This window comes from Nothobranchius furzeri, chromosome 2 (assembly GCF_043380555.1).
Source record: "Nothobranchius furzeri strain GRZ-AD chromosome 2, NfurGRZ-RIMD1, whole genome shotgun sequence".
NCBI lineage: Eukaryota > Metazoa > Chordata > Actinopteri > Cyprinodontiformes > Nothobranchiidae > Nothobranchius > Nothobranchius furzeri.
In genome coordinates, this window is record NC_091742.1 from 1,263,410 (window position 1) to 1,289,285 (window position 25,876).

At 42.6% G+C, this 25,876-nt stretch overlaps 1 protein-coding gene across 1 annotated transcript; it reads left to right on the forward strand.

The window, feature by feature from the left end:
• The first annotated feature begins 948 nt into the window (after positions 1-948).
• fndc4a (fibronectin type III domain containing 4a) lies at positions 949-24,479 on the forward strand. The gene is made up of 6 exons (XM_015947143.3): positions 949-1,169; positions 7,736-7,851; positions 9,320-9,524; positions 16,707-16,796; positions 21,088-21,221; positions 24,292-24,479. Exons 1-6 carry the CDS (start codon positions 1,094-1,096, stop codon positions 24,331-24,333), a joined length of 663 nt encoding a protein of 220 aa, XP_015802629.3. The 5' UTR covers positions 949-1,093; the 3' UTR covers positions 24,334-24,479.
• Positions 24,480-25,876: the final 1,397 nt, after the last annotated feature.

Sequence of the window (25,876 nt, forward strand, 5' to 3'; positions counted from 1 at the left end):
ACATGCTTCAAATGCAAAGTGAATCACGAGATTCGGGATTGATACGCTCTTGATACGGTGGCACAGGAGTTAAGTGCTCGCCCCGTAATCGGAAGGTTGCAGGTTCGAGTCCCGCTCAGCCTGTCGCTGTCGTTGTGTCCTTGGGCAAGACACTGAACCCACGTTGCCTGCTGGTGGTGGTCAGAGGGACCGGTGGCCCCAGTGCTCGGTCTCTGTCAGTGCGCCCCAGGGCAGCTGTGGCTACATCGTAGCTCATCCCCACCAGTGTGTGAATGTGTGTGTGAATGGGTGAATGACTGATTGTGTTGTAAAGCGCGCCTTGGGGGGTTCCAGGACTCTAGAAGGCGCTATATCAAATACAGGCCATTTACCATTTAATCCACATTTCTTAAATGTACAATGGTCCTATTTTAGTACACTGTAATAAAGACCTTTGGCTCCCTTAATGAACTCCAATCTTTTAATAGCTGCTGAAATGTTAAAGCAGCAGCAGTGGGACGGACGTTGGCTGTGGCCAAGCAGAGCCAATCGATGCCGCGCTCCCCTGATAACACGTGGATGATTAATCAAGCTGCGCGTGCACGATTAGACTCCAATGGGTCTTATTGGTTTGTGGAGCTTTAACAGCACCGCAGGACAGCTGGCGATCCCCCGCCTGCGCGATAAACTCACAGGCGCTGTCTGTGGTGCTGAACCGCGTCCCGGTGGACCGACGCACCTCCCTCCATCTTTTTTCTCCCCCTCCTCCTCCACCTCCTCATCCACACAACCTGTTCGCACCTGAGCTCCCCGGTGATCGATGATGATGGCGCGCAGGATTTAGACGGACCCCGGGCTGCTTTGCATCGGATCATCAGGATGAAGGACCTGTAGGATTAACGGCGGAGTGAGAAAATGTTCCTGAACGCATCGTTTGTTACGGATTTACAGAGATTACTAATTCACTGAGCAGCTGCAGCCAGATGCACACCGTTCAACCTTTCATCCTTTGCGGAATTTCAGCGCGTTTTGTGCAAAAAATGCATTGTTTAAATCAAAATAATCCGCAAAAATAGGAGATTTGCTCGTTTTTGTTTTGTTTCGTGAGAAGATCATGGCTCGCCTGCTTGTTTGGGTCAACTCCGTGGTCCTGTTGCTTTTTGGCAGCGACGTGTTCTTGGTGGCAGCGAGTAAGTATCACAACAAGCATGCATGATCATAACACCAGGCTGCTCGTGACACCTGCTGTCTGTGTGCAACGTGGGCCTCCACGTGCAAGAATAAAATCACCAATTTGTGCTCATTTCTAAAAGGTAGATTAATAATCCACCAAGCATCCTGTATGCAAACAGGCACATTTATTTATTTCAGTTTGAACACATTTTTATTTGAGGTGAAAATGCAAATTATTTACAGGAATCAGCTCATTATTCCGCTGATTTCTACAAATGTGGGTGCGATAACACAACTTTGTATTTTTCTGGGAAAGAATTGCCAGATGATTAATTTTTATGACTTATTTGCTGCTTGCTATTTACCTTCTTTGCTTCCCAAGACACCTTTATAGAATCATATTAACACAGTTGTGTTTAGAGATGGATGTGTACAAGGTCATGCCCAGACAGAAAACTATTCCCAGATTGTTCTTTTCTTCCACACCGATGCGTGAAGTCACAAGCATCTCTGATCAGTTTGGTGTGAGGATGTCAGAAGTGCTGAGAAATCAGTCATCTAAGCAAACGTGGCATTGAAGTTGCTCTTGACCTCAAAGAAAATAAAAAATAAAGGGTGAATTAATTACCAAGGGTCATTTCATGGCAGGAGACTGCAAAGTGCAATTAAGGGAAAGATCTGAATGAACTGATTGCACCACTTTTCTGTTCAATTGGCTCAATTCTGAATAAATTTAAGAGTGAAAATGGATTTTAGCTACTCAGAAAGAGAAGAATGGTGTAAATAACTTCAAATTAAATAAACTTTAGTATAATCCACTCACTGAAATTAAATGTTTGCCCTCTTCTTGAGTAAATGAACAATAAAACACAAAAGTTTGCCCTGTATTTACACACACACACAACTCCAGGAAACAGAAACACTAGAGGACTAAATCTTGCTTTGTGTGAATCAAGATTTATTGGATTTATCAGATAGCTGGGCTCAAATCAGATTGGCGATCTGCTGTTAATAAACCCAGAGACTTGTTCCTGATAAATAACATCTCCGTCTGCCAGCTGAATCCATTTAAATGATGGGCCAGATTTAATGATGTTATAATTGGAGCTGCTGTCAAATTGGACACCAAATAACAGACGGGGAGCGGTGAGTTTAGGGCTGCAGCTAACACTTGTTGACGTCACTGTAAAATCTTATTGGAAAATATAAACGTCACAGTGTCACTGTGTGCTAACCTTTACCGTTTTTGCAATGATTGAGGAGTTGGCTTGTGGCTGCAGAAGTCCCAGAGCTGAGCTGGAGAATACATTAACATTACCCTCTTCCCATCTGGTCTAGCTGCAGTTTCACAGAATGAAGGCAAAATGTGAAATGATGAAACATCCAGAGGTTAGGTGAGGGACAGGTAGTGTTGCAGTGGAGACAGGAGCCATTATGATTTTTGTTTCTGGGTGATTTTCCACACTGAGGTCTGTGAGCAGCTGTGAGACAACCAGCTGTTGTTCTCAGAACATTCAGACTGAAATCCATCCTTGAAGACTGACCGGGCAGCATAGTAAAAAGCCTCTGACTCACCCCCTTTGTAAAGTAAATCCAATATTTCATCAGGGGATGAGACATCACTTAGGCTTATAAGTAAAGACTCAAAAGTGATTCAAATACTTCAAAATGTGACTATTTCCTGGCTTTCAAATACATCTGGAGTTTTGTGAATTAGGCCCCTTTGAGAGTTCTGCTGTTCTGCCACTTAAGGGATCAATCAGCTGCTTCATTTAGAGGCACTGAAGACGAAGCTGAGCTTTCATTCAAGCGGTTTGAGCCTTACACTGAAGACGTGTACCCCTATTTCTCACTGGAAGCATCAGCAGCGTTGAACGGTTTACGCAAGCTTCAACGACGGCAAGATTCTCAAGACTTCAAAGGTCGCGGTTTGTTTATGCGATCCACCAATAAACCCAAAAACAGGAAATCATGTTTGATATTGCTGCTTGATGTCATAGATGATGTTGTTCTTCTCCACTGCCAGGAAAAGACATTGCTGCACTTATCCAACAATACAGGGAGTAAACAAGCCGTTAGGTCACACATAAGCTACATACAGTATATATGAAATCATGTTGTTGCAGTACATTTATTTTGAAAATTACAGGGGATTTTAAACTGAAACCATGTGTCATTTCCTGTCTAGCCCTAAGTTAACAGCGGAAGTTGACGTGTCCTGACCCTAACTTTAACCTTAACTTCTGGGACGCTCCTGGAAATCGCTGCGTCACGGCTGGTTTGAAACATCTCCATAGATGATGAAGGATTCTATGTGAAGCAGCGCCGTTCCGCTGCCGTTCTGCACCGCTGATGCTTCCAGTGTGAAATAGGGGTTAGAACGTGATTAGCCTGACATTTCTTCACCAGCGACCGCAACAGTGTAATCTGGGGAACTTTAATTTAAGATGCAAGAAGTAGGAGTGCCATCCTGTGGTCAGATGTAGATACTGCAGTCTGTTTCAAAACAAATGGGTCCAATCCGAGCAACTGTTGCCAGTCATAAATGACTTCCAGTATGATTCAGACATCAGACTGTTTTGTGATCATTTCACTGTAAAATTCTTAAATTTGTTATCTTTATTGATAACAATCCAGTTTTTTTAGAGATGATAAAATTTTTTCCTGCTTTGCAGTTAAAAAAACATTTACCATCATCATTTTCATTGATGTTTCTGCCCAAAGTTCCAAGTGTTGCCATCTTATTATGTTGTTATAATATGCAACAATTGTTTTGGAAACAAGATTATATGTTTTTAATTTTCAAGCAAGCACATAAAGATTGAATCTTATCAAGTCTCATCTTATCACATCTTCTCTTAAAGATACGCAATTATAAATGTTTTTATTCATGTTCACACTCGTTACTGTGACTCAGTTTGCAAAGTTATCATTGTTTTGATTTATCTATTAGTAAATAATTATGATTGTGTGCTTTTATGCACTGGGTACACTTTTTTGTAACTTTACTTTTGAGACAATCGAGCCTTTGAATTTGAACTCTCCTATGATTCAATTTAACATTTAGTATTGTATAACATTGCACCACAGTGTTGATTTCATGTCGTATTGCATCTAATTATAATGCTTAACAGTAGTTTTGAAACATTTGATACAAAATTCAAACTAAACATTTCAAAGTTTAGGAAAGTTCTTGAAGTAGAGATATAACCTCCAAAATGAGGTTGTTTTAAACTTTCCGTGTCTTGTTTTGTCCACAGCAGTTGTTGACAAAAAAGCAGCCGAGGTTGTCTTGTTGCTGTAAATCCAACTTTTTTAATGCGTCCATAAAAACATTGTTGATGCAAACAAACACACAAGCAATAAACCGAGAGGCAGGTGTGCAGCAAATGTCTACAGGGCTCTACGATGACACAGCAGACTCTGATCCTGGGCTCGTATCCACGAGGCTTCGCAGCACCTCACAGGTCCAGCTTTCAGCGTGTCTCCCAGCTGTGGCTATATGCTGTGATTCATCATGGCAGAGCTCCAGCATCCTGGGAGGGAGGGTCTTGCCAGTTATTTGCACTGACACACACCTTGTCCTCTGTGACAGCATGTGGTTTAATTTCCAGCCTTATATAACACGGTGGGAAGTGCAGAGTTTTCTGTCAGGACGAGCGTTCCTGCTGACAAGAACATGAAACAAACATGAAGAAAAAACGAGAGGAGTCAAGAAATATCAGAATTTCCTCTAGTTTTTGGCAAAAATACTTTTAAGAAAATTTACTGAATGGCTCGTTGCTCTTCAGACATTTCAGGTTGAAAATTAGGACCCAACGCAGAAGTGTAACTCGGAATGAGAAGAAGGGGGAAAGATAAACCATTTCCTCTTTTCATGAGCAAAATGAGGTCCAAGACAGTCCAATTCAATTACTTTAATTACCCAGCTGTTAAATAGACCACTCACCCTGCCTTCTGCCCCTAAACCCCTTTTTAAAAGAATTGACCAACATTTTCTCTGTCACAGATGGAGATGAGGACCAGCCTTTTCCTTCACTCCATCCCTCTCTTCTACAAACCAGTCTGAGCCTGAGGAAGCCTAAGCATCAGGCTTTTGACACATTAAGAGACACTGATAACTCCACTTTGCTCCATCAGTTATCTCTGTGATACAGTAAAAGTGTAGGAATGAAGGAGAGGGGGACCAAAGGGTAAACACGTACTGTATGGATAAGAGGAACCACATGGAAAGGACTGTGAATGAGTTCATTTATAACAGTTTACAATCATTTCTTCTCCATAACTTCCTGGGTTTGGTGTAAACTGGTCATTTACAGGCATGCTGATGGCCTTCTGTATACTTTTTTCCTCCAATCTGACATTTCTATCTCCTGCAGCTACACAAACACCATTAGATGTACAGTAACAACAAAAGCCCTGATGAAAAGGCCTCCTGATCCCATCTCGCCTGCCGATATGACCCGTACAGGCTCCTCTGTCTGAGCTGTCAACCTCTGCTCCTCTTCTCTTTTGCTGCCCAGGCTTTTGTTGCCACTTTGCAATCGATGGAAGGCTGCAAAGGGAGCAGAGGGAAGAAAACATCATACTGACAGAAGCAGATGAGCCAAAACAATAGTTTTAATACAAATCAGAGCAGAACGAGGCTTATAGTAGAAATGTGTACAAAAACTGTCTTCTTTTGATCAGAACACAAAGAAACACGTCGAGTTTAGTTGCCTCTTTTTAAAATCAAAGACAAAAACAGAGAAAACTGGAAAAAAATGAGTTGTGTTTCTGAAATATTGCACGCTATCCACTTGGGAACTCACTTGAGTTTGAGGCTAAACCACTTTCTCAGTCAGTTGAGAATGGGGACCTGCACTTGTGTAAGTCCACGTGTGTTCAGTTCATGTATACTATCATCTCTGATCTCCATAAATATTCAGAACACAACCCAAGAGGATGCTACTGCAAATGCTCACCAGGAAGACAAAGAAGCACCGGGCTCTAAATGCAGCCAAGCGTGAAACTAAATACCACCAAACGCCCAAAAAGAGCAGCACAGAGGAGAGAAACATGCTTAAGCTTGACATTAAGCTGTCCTGACTTCTGCACCAGAGAGCTGGTGATTTGTTTTCTACTGACTTTCTTTAGCTTTATGCATGCAGCTCCTCAGGGGACACGAGATTTGACTTTAAGAGACGGACTCGTCCAGGTCCAATCCGCTGGGCTCTGCAGGGAGAGCCATACCAGACAGAAAAGCAAAGAATATTAGTTACAGTGACGTAGCAGATTTTTAAAGTTGTCCTAGAATTAGAAGCCATATTTCCCTTGTTGTTGAATATATCTTGGGGTGTCTAATGCTGCAAGTACTGCAGCAATTTCCTAATGTTGTGATTTCTTGCACACATGGCAATAAAACCCTTCTGATTCTAATGTACCAAAAGCCTGTGCTAACTTTGACCTGCTTTCCTATGTGACTTAGTAATATTGTAATAACCGCTGAGAAATGATTCTTAGTGGAAGAAGCTGCTTTAACGCGTCATAAATTTAGACACACAGCCTTAAATTTGCATGCCCCACCCAGCCCACGTGAATGTGGGCTGTATCTAAACACTGATAGCGGTAATGCTAACCGCAGAACAAGGCTTGCTAATGCTATCCCAAGCTGCGACTAACTCTAGGCCAAGCTACTGCAAACACTAGCCCAAACTATTGCTAACTCTAGCACAAACTACTGCTAACAGCTGAGCTACTGCTAACGCTAGGCCGAGCTACTGCTAACACTAGCCTAAGCTACTGTTATTGGTAGGTTTACAAAGTGTTACAGATTAATTAATAACATCTACAAATTATAATAGTTAGCCATTTAGAATGAGCCTTTTTGTAAAGTGATACTAACCAAATGATAGCCCCCTAGTGGCTGGTTGCAGTAACAGGTTTTAGTCTCACCCTCTAAATATTAATCAACAGGGTTTTGTCCTAAATGAAAGTTTCTGCCTAATTGACTGACAGTTGATTGTAATCATGTTGATTTGATCATTTTATTGTTTGTACTTTATTGTGTTCAGCGCTTTGGGCTGCCTTGACTAGTGGTGGGAAGGTGCTATATAAATCAATAAATGAAATGAAATGAAAATTGAAAACATCCTCCACATTGAGAGGAGCCAGTTGAGGTGGCTCGGGCATCTGGTCAGGATGCCTCCTGGACGCCTCCCTGGTGAGGTTTTCCAGGCACGTCCAACCGGGAGGAGGTCTAAAGGGAGACCCAGGACATGCTGGAGGGACTATGTCTCTTATCCGGCCAGGGAACGCCTTGGGATTCCCATGGAAGAGCTGGCCCAATTAGCTGTGGAGAGGAATGTCGGGGCCTCTCGACTCAGGCTGCTGTCCCTGCGACCTGACTCCGGATGAGCACAAGAAAATGGATGGACAATAAGATGTGACGACACCTGTAAATGTGATATAATAATATAACTTTGTTATTAGTAGACAGAGACCCAGTGTTCACTTTAATATAAGTTGATTTTACTGACAGATATGGTGTGAAACTAACTTAATATTAGAAAATTCATTGGATCAATTTATTCTTGTTCTCCAGACCGACCGCCAGCTCCTGTGAACGTGTCCGTCATGCATCTTCGTGCTGACTCAGCAACTGTGTCGTGGGAGGTTCCAGAGGGGGATATCATTATTGGCTTCTCCATCTCACAACAGGTAATTACTTAATGTCGAATGTCAATCAGGACATGTGTGGGAATAAATCAGAGAACGCTTATGCTCAGTAATCGTTATCACCCACATGCTGAAACTCAAAAGCTGGATTCAAATGAAAATTGCAGAATAATATAATGTCCATCCAAAACTGATTCAGCTTTGGAGTCAAGCTGAATGAACATGGCAGTCAGAGCTAATTGGCATTATAAAACAACTATAACTCAGTTTAACCAGTACCGAGCTATTGAGCATGCAACTGGTTAAGAAGGTGGTGCACAATATCTAACATTACAAGACTCACAAGCGTTTAATATTTTCAGGCGTAGCTTATTTATTTATTTATTTATTTATTTATTTTGTGGTTAGAAAAGAAACTTTTGGCAAGCCAAACAGCCTGTAGGCTAAATGAGGAGGTGGTTCTGTGCTCGTTTTTCTACAATAATGTACAATCTAATCATAATGATTGATTTTATAGAATTTTTTGGGACTGATTCCATGAACAGTTCCTAACTCACCAGAGCCTGGAGCTGGTAAACTTGTCATGGTCGGTGAGTCAGAAAAGAGCAAGGCTGCAGCATGAATGCTTGTAAACTGATTTTAAAAACTCCATTTTAATTTCTCATTATGAAACGTGTTTGAAAAGCTTGAAATAGGAAAAGCGATGGCTGAATGATGCAGCTTTAAATGCTGCACTGTGATCACATTTATGCACCATGCTGTAATTAAAACATGCTTTCAACTCAGAGCGACTCCCCTCCTCGTTCTCTAGGCAGCTGCATCTAAACACGCTTCGTAATTGATAAAAATGTACATAAAAATTTAATAAATACACAGTTTGAAGGCACATGCATACTTTTTGACTCAACTCCCCTTTGAGCAAAGCAATAAAAACCTAATAAAAGTACATCTGGGTCAGTGACGCCGTAAGTGCAGAGGAGCGTGTGCTGAGAACAGATAAATAGCTGCTTTGGGAGGGAAAGTTCTCTTGTCTCTGTGCCTTAGTAGCTTCAACAACCTTGGGAAAGGTCAAACACCAAGTCTGAGGTTTTCCCTCACAAAGTTTTTGCAGTCTAGAGTAATCGCTCTATCGATCAGGACTCTGTGTGGTGAACAGAAAAGTGCAAAACTGTTAACACATCAAAGTGCTCAGCATGTTCTTCTCTGAGGCTTCGAGTGTTTTCGACTCACATTCACTCTGATGGTTCCGGAGCCTTCCTGTAGCTTTCAGAGAGTGGCTCATCATTGACTTTAACATTTTCCTGTCAGAATTAATGAAGTAGAGCTGGGACACATCCAAGACAAGCCGATGTCTTTTGTTCTGACCCATTCTGCAGAGCGAGCGTGTGTGTGTGTGTGTGTGTGTGTGTGGCCATCTGATCACACTACTGCCCTCGATATTGATCCCATGCTGCAAATGCTCAGTTGTTCATTCTAATCCTGCTGCTCTCTGTCACTTTCCGATACCCAGAGACAGGATGGACACATGCAGCGATTCATCCGTGAGGTCAACACCACCAGCCGTTCCTGTGTTCTCTGGGATCTGGAGGAAGAGACGGACTACATCATCCAGGTTCAATCCATCGGCCTCTACGGGGAAAGCCAGGCCAGCAAGAAAGTCCATTTTCGCACGCTGAAGAAAACAGACCGATTTCCTTCCAACAGCTCCAACCAAGGTTTGCTGCCCTGAAGCCTCATTCACACCAAGGCAGAATGAATGTGGTCCAGCTACCCTACGGCTTCCAAACGGACTGATATTCATACCAACTGGGGTTCGGGTGCAGAATGTCTCCAGAAATTTGCTCACGAGTTCACGCAATAGCATCTATGTAAACAGAGAGAAGCTGTCTTCTTGAAAAAACAAAATCCAGAACAAACAATGCAACACAGGTTGTATTTTGAAGCATATTGGATGCACCTCCCTGTTTCACCTCTCACTTCCTGTCTGGCTTATGTAATTTCTTCAACTTCATAACGCATTTCGCATTTTGCGTTCAAAAAAATAAACTCCACGTGGAGACTGTCTCGTATCGCAGCCGGTGTGAATGCTCTGATTAGACTCAATGATTTTTTGTCATGGGAGTTTGCCCAACCAATCCACATGTGCTTTGTGGATTTGGAGAAGGCTTATGACCGTGTCCCCAGGGGCACCCTGTGGGGGACGCTCCAGGAGTATGGGGTGGGTGGCTTTCTGTTAAGGGCCATTCAGTCCCTTTACCAGAGGAGCGTGAGTTTGGTCCGCATAGCCGGTAGTAAGTCGGACCTGTTCCCAGTGAGGGTTGGACTCCGCCAGGGCTGCCCTTTGTCACCGGTTCTGTTCATCACTTTTATGGACAGAATTTCTAGACGCAGCCGTGGTGTGGAGTGTGTCGAGTTTGGTGGCAGGAGAATCTCGTCTCTGCTTTTTGCGGATGATGTGGTCCTCCTAGCTTCATCCAGCTCTGACCTTCAGCTCTTGCTGGGTAGGTTCGCGGCCGAATGTGAAGCGGCTGGGATGAGGATCAGCACCTCCAAATCTGAGACCATGGTTCTCGACCGGAAAAGGGTGGCTTGCCAACTCCGGGTCGGGGGAGAGGTCCTACCTCAAGTGGAGGAGTTTAAGTATCTCGGGGTCTTGTTCACGAGTGAGGGTAGGAGGGATCGGGAGATCGACAGGCGGATTGGTTCGGCGTCTGCAGTGATGCGGACGCTGAGCCGATCTGTCGTGGGAAAGAGGGAGCTGAGCCAGAAAGCCAGGCTCTCGATTTACCGGTCGATCTACGTCCCAATCCTCACCTATGGTCATGAGCTTTGGGTAATGACCGAAAGAACGAGATCCCGGATACAAGCGGCCGAAATGAGTTTCCTCCGTAGGGTGGCCGGGCTCAGCCTTAGAGATAGGGTGAGGAGCTCGGACATTCGGGAGGGACTCGGAGTAGAACCGCTGCTCCTCCGGATCGAAAGGAGCCAGTTGAGGTGGTTTGGGCATCTGGTCAGGATGCTTCCTGGACGCCTCCCCGGGGAGGTGTTTCGGGCATGTCCTGCCGGCAGAAGGCCCCCGGGTCGACCCAGGACACGTTGGAGAGGTTACATCTCCAATCTGGTCCGGGAACGCCTTGGGGTCCTGCCTGAGGAGCTGGTGGACAAGGCTGGGGAGAGGACGGCCTGGAGCTCCCTAGTTGGGATGCTGCCCCCGCGACCCGGACCCGGATAAGCGGAGGAAGACGAGAGACGAGACGAGATTTTTTGTCCATGTGGAAGCTGTACAGAGTCCATACTGCATCCATTCTGCATTTGGTGTGAATGAGGTTTAACATTGAATATAGGGTCAGTATGAATAAAGTCCTTTAAAACGTGGGTTTGCAATAGAAATTAGCATGCTGTAATGCTTTGTAGTAAAATGCAGAACAAGGAAATCAGCTTCAGATGTAAATGAAGACCTCCAACTCAATAAGGACTCCTATCATCTGAAAAACCACTGAATTGAATGAAAGAAAAGCATTCAAACCCAATAAACTATGAGCTTTAACCTTCTCCAGGTAAGAAAGAGCTAGTAGAAGATAACCGTTAGTATTAGCAACTCCACCACATGGCAGAACTCCTCCAGGCTTATGTTATTTGTGGAGATAAAACAGCAGAGCAAATTGAGTCAGTTGTGGAGTCGTGTTGCTGTTAGCCAATCAGAGTCAAGATGTCTGAATATCAGGAAATAAGACTCCAAATCCTGCGGTCTGGAGCGCAACCCTTCTCTGGCTAGCTTTGACTTCCTGAAACAGGAGCATGAGAGTTTTGTGGTCACAGAGATCAACTCACAAGGAAATAGTTTATACTAAAGACAACTGCAAGTGTGTTAAAAAAAGTGGGAACTTGGTCTTTAATCGTTGTTGCAAAGTAAAATGAGAAAAACGAAGTGTTATAATTAGATATTTTCCTTTATTTTAACATCAAAAAATCCCACTTGGAGGTGGTTGTTGGTGACAAATTGTGAACTCCACATGTTTCCAAAAGGCCTCAAAATGTTTGCAAGAGTAGTTACAGAATTCCCTTGAACGAATTACAGGGATGTGCTTTAATGTCTCCAAAATTTTTATTCTATTAAAAAATAAAAAAAATCTGCTAAAAATTTGCAAATGCATGTAATGAAAATGATTCAACTTTGGGAGCATTATGAGAGCAAATTAAAAATGATATTATGGTCAAATGTTACAAAAATGAGGCATGATGTTTTGTGATTGTCACAGTTTGTTTGCAGTTACATCATGTGACAGGGCAATACTTTAAAAATCTTGCAAAAAAGTGTCATGTGTACCAATTTAATAAGGTTTCAAGAAAAATAAATGTCATATTTCCTCTCACATTTTGGGTTTTCAACTAGTCGCCATTAAACTAAACCCAGTGAAAACCTAGCATGGCCAAGGTCAATCCAACAGAACAGGGTTAGTTTTTGTTTGGTTGTTCTGTTTTATTTTCACCTTCTCCCTCAACAAGAAGCCTGATGCTCCTCTCATAAGGTGCAGGACATTTAACTGTTATGTTACACCACACTTTGCTTTTCATTTAGCTCAAATCCAACTGTGCAGGCAAAAAAAAAACATTTCAGAAACTTTTCCTGCGGTTTCATCCAGTCCACTTTTCACTCCTCATTCTCCTTGAAATGCACCCCGTCACTGAAAATCAGACACAGTGAAGGCGAGTTCAGTCAAGTTGCAGGTTCTCGAGTGCCCCCTTTCTCAGCCACTCTCTGGGGAACGCTATCTGTGCTTTCTTTTTGGCTTTATTTTTTTCCAGGCATCAATACATTATTGACAATTCTTCAATCGCAACAAGCTCCTCCGAATTTATGCAACATTACATCACTCATGGTGATTCTCTAGATGCACTAAAATGCTTTAAATTCAGCGTAAAGGATGGAAATATGAAAACCATGACCGATATAAAGAAGGTTCTTGTTTTTGTTAAGAAGATCCTACTCTAGGAATCGGTTCGGGGGTAATTAAATAATGAGTGTATTCAATCCTAGATAATGAGGTATCTGAACCATAACAGATGGATTTACATTTCAGCGGTGGAAACAAAATCCAGTGCACACTGCTGCCAACTAGCAGTCAGAGTTTGAATTGCACCAAAAGAAAAGAAAAGACACAAATATTTGCATGTAATTTCTTCAAAAAAATTCAATACACAGCTTTTGAATATTGCTGTAATATCACAGGAAAAAAATATTACGATATATCGCCATATCTATATTTTGATTCTATTAAAAGATAAAAAAAAAAAATCAGCTAAAAATTTGCTAACTTATGTAATGAAAATGATTCAACTTTGGGAGCATTATGAGAGCAAATTAAAAATGATATTGGTTGTTAACCAACCTAGTCGTTCAATGGGTGCTTAGTGGAGATTTGCAGGAACTTAACAATTGCCTCTAAATTTAACCCTATGTTACATCCATTACCTTCTAAGAGTATAAACTAGTATAATAAAATATTACTAGAGGGATAATTATGCTCAAATACATTATAAATGATTTTATGATACAGACATTTTAAAGCAAGGTCAGAATTTATGAACTCTCTTTGGTGAGATGGGGTCACCAAACAAAACAACATTATTACTGAGCATCATTCTCATAAATACTGAACATTTGATGTCTGCGCTCCTTATTTGTAGATTGCCAAGAGCCAGCTGACTCCATAATCAGAGAAAAATATTTTATTACTGTTGCATTATCTAATCTTGAGTTGTAGGCGTTACTTAATGCAAATCTATTCTATTTGCAAAAAACACACACAGCACTAACATGTGGGTGGCCCCTGTGGACACACTTACTGCATGAAACTTCAAAAAGATAAATCTGAGATAATCTGTCAAATGCAAACTGCTTTACTGCCTAAAAGATAAAAGCTTATTTACTTTCCAGGCCACCGCCGTTTAGATGTTGAGCTGCTCAGATTATGAATGGGATGAGCTCAAATCTCATAAATGTTATAAAAATTAAACAGAACTATCGCATAGTTTGAAGGAAACCTAATTAATGAATTAAGCAGATGCAGCATCATCATGGCGACAGGACGTGATCCCTGGTGAGTTTCCTGACACGTTTCAGACCTAAAGCTAACGATGGGATTAGCGAGCAGACAGGGTTTTCGTTTCAGCACAAATGTTTTGGAGACAAGAATAACGCAACAATACCAGAGTGGAGAGGCATGTGTTGAAAACAGCAACCGGGAGTGTCACTCAGGTTATGTGGAGAACAAAACACTAACTCACGTCACATCTTTGTTTCGTAGCTCCATTGGAGCTGGTTAATGAAGCATCACATTCTAAAGATACAGATGGAAATTAATATGTAAGAACCAGTTGGTGGCAAAGTAGTTATCGAGTGGGTTCAGGTAGCTGGAGGACATGTGGGAGTAATAAACTGCTCACTGAAACAGCAGTCAGTAGCTGACCTGAAATCTGACCTGACATTTAAAGCTTCAATCTGCTGTCTGTGGAGGACATGAACAGCATCTAAATGGAGTTTCAGCCTAGAAAGAGTCGGCGAGGTTGGGACATTTCCAAAATGCTAAATAAGAACAAGATTAATAACTAATAATAATAAAAAAAAAATTGTGTGTTTTAGTTCTGCTGGCTAACTAGAGGTGTGTGTGTGTGTGTGTGTGTGTGTGTGTGTGTGTGTGTGTGTGTGTGCTCTGTCTTCTCGATCCCCAGTGAGTCGTGGAGGATGGCTGCTTATACTGAGCCAGGATTCTCTGGAGGTTTCTTCCTGTTAAAAGGGAGTTTTCCTCTCCACTGTCGCTTTATGCTTGCTTAGTATGAGGGTTGCTGTATAGTCACTGACACTAGTCAGTGACCTGATGCAATTTGCTGGGTTCCTTATATAGGAAACATTATTTCTGTTTGGCTTAATGAACTGACCTGAATTGGAATGTTTATCATGTGAAGTGCCTTGAGACGACTCTTGTCGTGATTTGGCGCTATATAAATAAACTTGAATTGAATTGGTTTAGTGAGCGTGTGACCTTTTGGCTCTTTCCACGCGGCGAGATCAACAATCAGATGGTCCAATAGTTCCTTTCGGATTAAAACGTGTTATTAATGGAGATAGTTCAAGAAAACTTTATTATTTTGTGGGGGGGTTGTCTCGACAATATATTTGCAGCTATAAAAGGTTGGAACATTGCCGTATTGCAGTAAGTTGGGCTGGTTTCTGGACTCCCCCAAGGCTGCCTTTTACCAATGATTCTGTTCATAACTTTTATGGACAGGATTTCTAGGCCCAGCCAAGGTGTTGAGGGGATTTGTTTTGGTGGCCTAAGGATCGAGTCTCTGCTTTTTGCATATGATGTGGTCCTGTTGGCTTCATCAGAAAGTGATCTCTGGCTCTCACTTTAGCGGTTCACAGCTGAGAGTGAAGCAGCTGGAATGAGAATCATCTCCTCTAAATCCGAGACCATGGTCTTGACTCGGAAAAGGGTAGAATACCTTCTTCAGATCAGGGATGAGGTCCTGCCCCAAGTGGAGGAGTTTAGGTATCTCAGGGTCTTCTGAGGGAAAGGTGGAGCACGAGATCGACAGGCGGATTGGTGCTTCATCTGCAGTGATGCAGGTGTTGTACCGGTCTGTCGTGGTGAAGAGAGAGCTGAGCCGGAAGGCAAAGAGCTCAATTTACCAGTCGATCTACGTTCCTACCTTCACTTATGATCACAAGCTTTGGGTAGAGACCGTAAGAATGAGCTCGCAGCTAAAAGTGACAGAAATTAGGTGGCTGGGTCTCCCTTAGAGTCAGGGTGAGAAACTCGGTCATCCAGTAGGGGCTCGTAGTAGACCCGCTGCTCCTCCACATCGAGAGGAGCCAGTTGAGGTGCGCCGGGCCTCTATTTAGAATGCCTCCTGGACGCCTCCCTGGTGAGGTTTTCCAGCCACATTCAGCTGGGATAAGGCAAAATGGAAGACCGAGGACACGCTGGAGGGTTTTTGTCTCACGGCTGGCCAGGGAAAGCTTTAGGATTTCCCTGGAGGTGCTGGCCCAAGCGGCTGGGGAGAGGGAAGGCTGGGCCTCCCTGCTAAGGCTGCTGACTCCGCGACTCGACCAAGAGGCCAAAAATGGATGGATGGACAATGTTGGACCGTTGGCATGAAAAATATGTTTTAAGATGATTTTTAAGCCAAATTTGCTATTGCAGCTCTAAAAGAAAAAATATATCTTTTTATATTAAGATGTCCCCTTAACTGTCAGAAAGATGGTCACCCTGACCAAATTAATTCTATAGAACCTAAAATATTAAATCATAAATTGTTCCCTTCAACTCGTACGTCTTCTATTCTTGCTGCATCTGTATTTTTTGTGCAATCCTGTTAGCATTTATGCGATACGCCACAACTTTTGGCTCTGTCCATCTGTTAGCTTTTAAAGTGGCAGAACAATAGAACACACTCTGTGGCTACTGGACTGCTGACAGGCTGGCGCTCAGGGCCACTTACTTGACAAGCTGATTTGCTAAAGGAGACAATTAGGAAGAGTGGTGCACTGGAAGAGCTCCATCCAGACCAGTTAAGAGACAGTCATGAGAGTGGAAATAGGCCCCTCGGTAATCCACTAAAAGGATGATTGATTTTACACTGATAGGCGGGAACGCCCACAAAAATCTTTGACAGTTAATCGTCATTAACTATAAAGTCAGTATTGATTTCTACCAATCAATACAGCAATACTGTTACAATTCTGTTGGTCTGTATCATATTTCATTCAAATTACTTTGTTGGTTTTATGCAAATAAAGGCGGAAGGACAAACTGTGCAGGACTTCAGTGTGAAAGGATCAGGAGTGTTTTGCATTTGCTAATAAAGTGTTGCTGTTGTCCTCTCTCCTATAGATGACCCCGCCGTGCAGGGCCTGGATAAGTCCAGGCACCTTCAAACAGGGGAGATGATCATAATCGTGGTGGTCTTGGTCATGTGGGCAGGTAAGTGTGTGTCTTAAACATAAGTTAGAACAAACAAGCATGAAAAATTACAAAATGGGATGCTTAAGTTTTATTTTAGAGTTTTTCAACAGAAGTGAGTTATTAGTGGAGTAGACAAATAAACATATCTATATATTGTTGCTATGCAGGGGAAGAACCCACGGTAGGTTGTGAAAAAATTCATTATATGTTCTACACAATAAATAATATTAATTTGATGCTCGTGCCAAAGCAGGAGAACATTCCCTTTAGCTTTTCCAAAATGTGTTCATATGTCACTTTTAGAACCCAGTATTTAAAATGTCAGCAACACCAAAATAAAAGAAGAAAACACACTTACCAACATAATTACCTACATAAAAGACCGTTTTAAACAGTAAGCAGAACATTAACAATTTAATTAAAGCTGGAAGTCCTCATTTGCTTGTTTTTTGACTTAGCATTTGTTGTTATTTGAGCCCAAGGAAATTCATGTCAAATGGGGACATATTGTGACTTTTTTCTTAAGTTATAATAGTTTTATGGTCTATAAAACATGTTTATGAAGTTCTTTGCACAAAATCCCTTTCTTATAAAGCAATTTCAGCAGTTTTATTCTTGATATTTTCAGTATACCAGAATGAGTCGCCATTACTTTAAGAAACCCTACCACCACTCAGGCTGCTTCATGTTAAAAAGCGTCAAAAAATGGGAGGGGCTCAAAGTAGAGCTGCTGCTTTTCCAGCAGCCTTCAAATTTCCCCCTTTGTGACATCACAAAAGGGGACTTTTTGAAACGACTAGTTTTAAGCACATAATTTGGATTTTTTTTTTCATGCTTGGTCTGTTTATACAGACAGTAGAGGCCTGCATCACAACACAAAGAGATGAAAAAGAAACATTTTGCTATAATCGTTTTTCAGAAATTCCTCATTTTTTTGGCATTTCAGAATTACTTACTGTTTAATCCCAAAATGCTAAAACAAAACTATCAGTTTCTGCTGCAACGCATCTATTTCTGTGCTACTCTAGAGAAATTCTACACTCAACAATGTTTTTGTTTACAGATTTGCTTATAAAATTTACTTTTATTCTTGCTGAGAGGTAGTTCCTGCTGCCCGTCACTTCCTGCGCTGCGTGTTGCCATCAAACCGAGCTAAAACCCCAGAAAATCAACAGTTCAATCAGAATTTTGTTTCACTTTGTGACGTCTGCAATCAATAGGATTTCCATGACAAAATGAAAGATGTTCACCAACAGCATCAGCACAGTCACACCTATAAATAAACCCCACAGTTTTGAAGAAATGAGGCAAAAATGACTGTTAGACTGCTTTAAAGTGCATACATTTTGGTGGCGTTCTCTTTGAAGTCCCCATCTCCATCAAGCTGGGGGGTTGTAGAAGTGTTAGCTTTAAACCCCTAGACACCATACACAAGGAAGAAAAGAGACACAAAGTCAGAATTCTGTTTTATGCTCGAGGAGAATGGGACAAGGCCTCACTAACTCAGTCTCCACTGAGCTGACAGGTCCTTCAAACCATTCTAACTTTGAGATCCGAGCGTGTTCTTTTATTACAAGCTGAGAGCGTCCCTAGATACGTGCCTGATGAGCTGATCTGAAAGGAGGGGGAAAACACAGCTCTCAGTTTTTAATTGTTACAAGTTTCACACAAAGACCGTTCAGTATTACACAAAAAGCAGTCAGTGCTAATCAGTGTTTAATCATATGATGTGCAACAAACAGTTGCATGAGTCAGCAGCTGTCCAAGTCAGCTGTCCTTTGGGTCACATTAGGTCAGGACCAAGATTCAGCTTTTTTACACGAGACTTCAAACAATACAGCAACTGCTTAAACAAAAATGGTAAAATCTTTAAATGTAATAAAAGCATAAAGCATGAGAAAAGAAAACACATAATTATCTTAACAAGAAGTGTGCTGATTAATGAAGTGATGAGGCACAATGAGATGTGGCACATCTGACAGGCTGCCAGGCGTGGGGCTCCCCACCCACGAGAGTCAGAGTGTTAGATGTTAAATAATACTGAGACAAATCAAAGTAGCACGGAGGCTGTGAGTGGGAGTGAGAGAACAGCATCACTCCGGGGAGTTAGAGTCATGGATGCTGCATCTGGAGATTACCCTGATCAATCCAGTTTGATAGATTAGGATTATGATAGGCATGTTTCTTATTTTACCCTCTTTCTGTGGGGTTCATCTTTAAAAATATATTATCTTAGAAAAAATGTCTTCTTGCATGCATTCTTGTCTAATAATAATTTTAGAAATCAATTTAGTGCAAAAATGGCTGATGTTTGTGATTTTAGTGTATTCACTTTTGGTTAATTTGGCTATTAAATCATTCACACCCAAAATTTTCCCATCAGAAATATTTCTTACGAGCATAAAACTGTGATCACCAGAAAGCGAGTGAATCTGGTGCACAAAATAAACAACATGTACACTTTAATTATTGTCTTCATTGTTTCTTAATGTCATGATTGATATACAGAATGTTTTACACTGTAAAAAATAAAATGTTTAATTTACTTAACCACATCATGTCAACTGGTTCCATTAAACCTGGTTGCTTAAATGTAAAGAGTTAAATACATTTACTTAAAAAGGCAATGTGTAGTTTTTACCATTAATTTCTGTAAATGTTCCTCAAAATGAAAATGAATTAAATGATGCCCAGTTGTTGAAAAATACTGGCGACTTCTTAACATATAACCATAAAAATCAGCTCTAAAATACATGGTGGCGAGTCTAAGTCTCTGGGCGATGCCATATTAGATTAGTTACCTTCTACGGGGGCCCATGAGGACAAAATGCACTTACTGATTTGTAACAAATGGTTCCAAAACTTCTGTCATTCTTAAATGTTGTTGTTTTACACATTTATCTCTTTATGTATTGACAATGATGAAAGGGAGTCTGATGTGCTTGTTATTTTGCTAAAGTTTGCACTCCCCAGGGATTTTTGACCCTAATGGGCATCCATTGGTATGGTCTTACTCCAACACAAAAATACTGCTTGCTTGCAACGATTTAGGTATTTACTGCCCCCTATGGCCAGGAAAAATACACACTGTCACTTTAACATGACAATGTATAAACATGTTTGTTACTTTTTACATTTAAAGGCCAGGTTCACTGAGAAACATTTTTACTCATTATTTTTGGAAATGATCTTTGAGTTTTTCATGCAGGCTGAACATAGAAATAGTCTCCTACACATATCTCCTGCATGAGCTTCTGACAGAAAATAGACATCGCATTGTTACTCAACATTCATGGACTCGCCCATCTTGGCTTGCAACGAGGAAGGCTGTTGTTGGTTTAGCCTCCAGAAGAGAGCAGAGCATGTCTAGTTGAAGCTAACCGTTAGCATTAGCAACCCCACCACACAGCAGAACTCCTTTAGGCTTGTGTTCTTAACATTAACGTTGCAGAGCAAATGGAGTCAGTGGTAGAGTCAGATTGCTGTTAGCCAAGCAGAAGCAAGATGTCCAAATATTAGGGAATAAGACTCCAAATCCTGCCGACTTCTGCCACTTCCTCCTCTGGCTGACTTCTACGTCCTCAAACAGGAGCATCTGAGCTTTTTTCCCCAGAGAACGACTTACAAGGCATTAATTCCTGCTAGAGGCTACTGCAAATGTATTTAATATTTGATAAAAGTTTATATTTAAGGAGTTAGGTTTACTGGAATCAGTTGACAGAACTTGGTTAAGTTAAATCAACATTTAATTTCTTAAGAGTGTAAACATTTTCCAAATTTCCAAATTTATATTTAAATGAAATGCAAACAAATAAAGTCTACTCGCAGACAAACAAGTGTCCTTCAGTCCTGAAGAAAACAAATTTAAATACGAACAAACATCTCTCTTCTAATTAGGCAACATCATCATTCCAGCTGCATCACTTGCATAGGCATGAATAATAATCTGTCAGTCAAATGAAAGCACATCCTATTTCCAGGACTGCATATCCATTTCTGAAAATGTAATGGCAGTCCTGTCGTAGTAATTTATATCCTTCCTTATTCCAGGGAAATTGCTGTGAATTTGCAGTACTTATCTGGACCGGAGGCAGAACTGCATTTAGCTGAGTGCAAAGTGCAACAAAGAAAGCTCGGTTATTTTCAAGGTGTTCCGATGAGCCACCCGCGCTCCCGGGGGGAGCAAAATTCCATTATCCAAAATGCTTGAAAACAGGAAGTGGTGTCATGTGAGTGAGCTGCATTCCACACGACTGACTTTCCATCTCTTGTGTTTCTTTCACGTTGGTCGTCTCTCTCATCTCGGCAGCCGTTATTGCCCTGTTCTGTCGGCAATATGACATTATTAAGGACAACGACTCCAGCAACAATAAGGAGAAGGTCAAGCCGTTGTCAGAGAGGAGCACGCCGGAGCACCACAGTGGAGGACTGCTACGGAGCAAGGTGAACCTGACGGAAATAACACAGTCAAAAGACTTTTACCTGAAGGGCTATCCTGTTATGTATTGAAAGCAATCACTCCATGGAGACCTTTACTCCTCCATATATCGACCTAATCTAAGCCTCTCTGTCAAAATCTTAGTTTCACCTTCTGGAAAGGTTGCAGGTTTAATGTAGCCTTTAAACATCAAGACAACAAAACTCCACTATAAAAAGTGTCAATGTGGCGGGTTGTAGGTTTTTGTATTAGCAAGTTGTGTACGTAGTTAAAAATGCCTTAATTTCACTATCTGATCCGGTTTAATGATGTAAACTACCATAATTAATATTTATAGTCCCACCCACAGCCTGAACAGCAAAACAAATCACTTATGAGAGCCTACAGCATTGAACAATAGAATTGCGTAACCACAAGAGGGAGCTGTTACTCCACGAGAATGTGTTCCATTTCCCAGCATGCACTGCGGGGTGATGCAACCGTCTCAGTCACATTAGCAAACCAACCTAGCTTGAAGGCTAACTCATCCTGCATTTATTTAATGTCAGTCTGTAAACTTCAAGCTGCCTGTGGAAGAGGAGGGAGGGTAACAAAAACGGATCTATCCTTCGTGTATTGGAGCTAAGTCATTAGCTCAACCTTACACTACATCCAAGTGCCAAACTCCAGCTGCCAAAAAGTGAAGCCAACATTGAAGTGACAAACATTGCACTTCCCCCTCAACCGCTAGGGTTTGTGTCTAGAATGGAGCAAGTTCCCATGGACTCCCATCAGGGGAAGTGCAAGGAATGTTCCCCTGCAGGAGCTGCACAGTTTCTTTCTGAGTGGGTGGGGTTGCTGCTCTCCATCAGCACGAACTGAGGAGCGTGGGGGTGAGGGGGCAGACGACAATCTTCCGGTGAGTTGCTAAGCTGTTGCTTGGCCTAATGTTGCTGATGCATGAGCAACTTCTAGCTACCGCCTAGTACAAATAACCAGTGTTGTGCCCGAACGCGTTCATTGAACGGTCATTTGTGAATTCATTCGGCTTTTTTTTTTCATGAACGTGAACTGAACTCATTCGTATTTTGCCTGACGAACGTAAAAGTGATCTTCGCGTTCTTTTGCCGTTCTAGCTCCAGATCTCCACAGAGCTTTTCCTGAGCTAAAGCCTAGTTAAAACATCCTGTTAACTACTGATGTGACGTTCACGAACAAGTAAAATCTTTTGAACGCATTTTCAAAGTGAATGATGAGAGCCGAGTCCCTGTAGAGAGCCGTTTATCTTAACAAACCTCCCCAGAAGTCGGTCAAACTCACCCACTCAAACCCTACCCACCGCTGTGACGGATGCAGGAGGAACCATAGAAACACATGGTTAAATACATATCTCGGGAGGAACACTAACCACCCCCCCCCCCCCCCTCCACCCCCCACCCCGCTCTGTTGGCTTCACTTCATTCAAAGGAGCCAGTCTTTTGAACGGCTCTTTGAGGTAAACAACCGACTAATGTATGAACTGAACTTTGAACTAGTTAATTTTTTAACGAACTTTCCCAACACTGCAAATAACCATTTTACATTTAGTAGAACAAGTCTACCATCATGACAACTCCCTTTAGATGGAAGTAAAGCTTGAAATTGTGAATAATTAGGGGCATGTCTATTTGACTGACAGGTAGCAAATGAGCTGTCAGGAAAAGTGGCTAGCCCCCGCTGCTTGTTCTAGTGAAAGCCTCAGCTTCACAATAAAATAGTTGCAGTGTAGAAGGCAGAGGGTAGCAGAGTCATTCAACTGTGGTTTTCTGGCTAAAAGCACCCACCAACCTCTATTAGCTTCAGTTAGCTTGTAACTACCTCAGATCAGAGGTTAATTAGCATCAATCATCTGCCCCCACCCTCACAGCACCCCTCTTAGCTCCATTTTTGTTTTGTTTTTCGGTAGTGATGAGATGCGGCCAAGAAGGCTGAGGTGGGAACTATCCCTAGAGCTTTGATTCAGCTCTTCAGAAACCTACAGGTGATGGCACAGAGGATTCGTCTATTATATATACACACAATTATTGACTTCACTTTACTATTGTTTTAGCTTGCTTTAGCGTTAGCAGTGGTGTCCTAGCATAGTGAGTGCAGGAGTCTTGCTGCTTGTGAGAAGGGTTAGGCTTAGGGTTAGGCATGGCCTTCCAGATGGGGAAAGGGGGCTATAACTAATTTCATAATCTTTTCCTCCTCTCTTTGATGACGTCATACTACGGACAACAACTTTGAGGAACCTCAGGCTTCCTGAAGGATATAAACCATACTTGGCCCATTTAGTGAAGTGTCCCAACATCTCTTGGTGACATTGTGCATAGTCGTTCTTTTTTAAAACACAGAAACGGTTTTGTTACCTGTTTTGTCGCTATGTTTCGCCGGCGGCTGCAGGCTTCCTCAGGCTGACGCTGATGGTGGCGTCACTTCCTTCTCCGTTTATCCGTGGGTAGCAGAGGACGTTGTCGCCCTCTACTGCCCGCTCTCCCCTCTGCAACGATGCAATCCCATGCGCGGTCCAACGTGTACACTCCGTCGTCCCTGTTCATGGTCCCCCATCCACGTCTCCTAATCTCGATAGCTTCTTTTATCCATCTTTTGTATTTCTGTTGTTCGGTGTTTATGATCCTTGTGTTGTCCCGGCCCATTACATGGTTTTCTCTTATGCAGTGATCTGTTACGGCTGACTTCTTTATTGTGCTTTCTGCTTCTTCTTTTGCTGCTCTTGTGTGTTTTCGATTTGCCTCTTTCTCGTACTCCTTTCTATGTTCTATTGTTCGTGTGTTGAGTTGGCGTCCGGTTTCTCCTATGTATGTTTTATTGCAGAGTTTGCATGGGATTTCGTAAATGACTCCACATTTACTGTAAGTCCAGCTGGTATTTTGTCTTTTGGGTGCACTAGTCTATTTCTAACTGTTGTGTATGGTTTTGTTGGTGTGTTTATGTTGTGATTTTTATTGTGCATAATCGTTAGGAAATAAGTCGAGCAAAAACATTTCCAAATCTGATGGAAGCGTCAGGAAATTAACAAAAAAAATGTAATAACTATTTTGTTGTCTGTTGCAGTTTCACCCCTCTGTGCCGTCCATAAACATCATCGAAGTCTGAGAAGAAGAAGAAGAAGAAGAAGACAGCCAAACTCAAGCTCCTCTGTCTCAAATCCTTAATGCATTTTTATGCCTCTTGCTGATGAGCGAAACAGGCAGAGAGAAAATGTGCATCATCAGCAAGAAAGAGTTGACAGAAGGCTCATGTGCATGAGCAGCTATAGAGAGAAAAACACACCAACCTAAAATCCACCCACTCACGCACACTGACACTTCTTACAGTTGCTACGAAAACCTGCTCTTGCTGGTCAGAACCTGACGTATGCTAACCCGCGGTGCAGCGAACACCGATGTCTTTGGTGGGTGCTTTACACATTACTGCAATACAACCCCCCTAGGTAGACTTTATCTCTGGGAAGTCTGTGTTTGTGACTTTACATACGCAGAGACTTTTGATATTGGCATGTGCAATTAGATACTCACCCATTATAGGCAATAGTGTTAAAATGCTGCCTGATGATAATACCATGAGTATGCTGTGACTAGATTGCCAATAAGGAAAGAAAGGAAGAGTGTTCAAAATGATTGCTATTTCTGATTAGTATTGTATTTGTTCAGTTTTTGTATTTAAAAAAAATTCTCTTGTTTCCTAAATGAAGTTGCATGCAGGGTGTTTTGTGTGTAGAATACCATTTCATGTGGATTTGAACTCAGATCCCCAAAACTGAGAAATAAACAAAATGATAACTATGAAGCTCTGTCACGCCCTGTCCTGCCCGGTCCTGTCTTCTCTTAGGTTTTCATCAGTGTCTCTGTTAATTGCTCCCACCTGCCTCTTGTTTCCCATTCACCATAGCTCCCTCTCCTCATGTATGTAAACCCCTTCTGCTCTGTGTTCCATGTCGTGTCATTGTTTCAGTGTCCAGCATGTGTTTCTAATAAACCTTTGTTAAACGGACTCACCTGTTCGCCTTGTTCCTCCCCGCGTGTGGATCCTTGCCTCACCTCAGCTCACCTCGCCACACGCTCGTGACAGAATGACACGACCTCCTGAAGGGTCCAGCGGGGAGATCCTCCCATGGAAGTATTTATTCCAGTTCTTCTCCGCCGACTATCAACCGGCTTCTCCTTCCCCAGCTCCAGCTCCGCCTCGCCGCAGACGGCGTCCCCGACCTTCTGCCTCGGCGTTCCTCGCCGCCCTTCCGGAACCGGACGGGAGGTTGGATGGAGAGACGCTCCGGGATCGCTCCAGCTTCGAGGGCACGAGGCTGGCTTTCTGCTCCCCCGGGGTCGGTCCACGGCGTGGGGAGAGACGCCGGAATCCACCGCAGCCCTGCGCTTCAGGACGGAGCTGCGAGCCCGCCGCTGGCCGTGCTCAGCGCGCCAGTTCGGACACGCCCTCGGTCAGACCAGCGGTCCCGTCTCCGGCCAAATCGGCGTCTGCAGGTGGTGGAGCTGCGCCCGCAGTTCAGCTGACGGACGTCGCCAATCTCCGAGCTGAGTTGGTCCAGATGCGCCAGACCCTCGTTCTCGAGAGGCTCGAGCTGGAGAATCTGCTCACTGCTTCGGCTGGACGCAGCAGCGTGGACCCGCCCCCAGTCGGA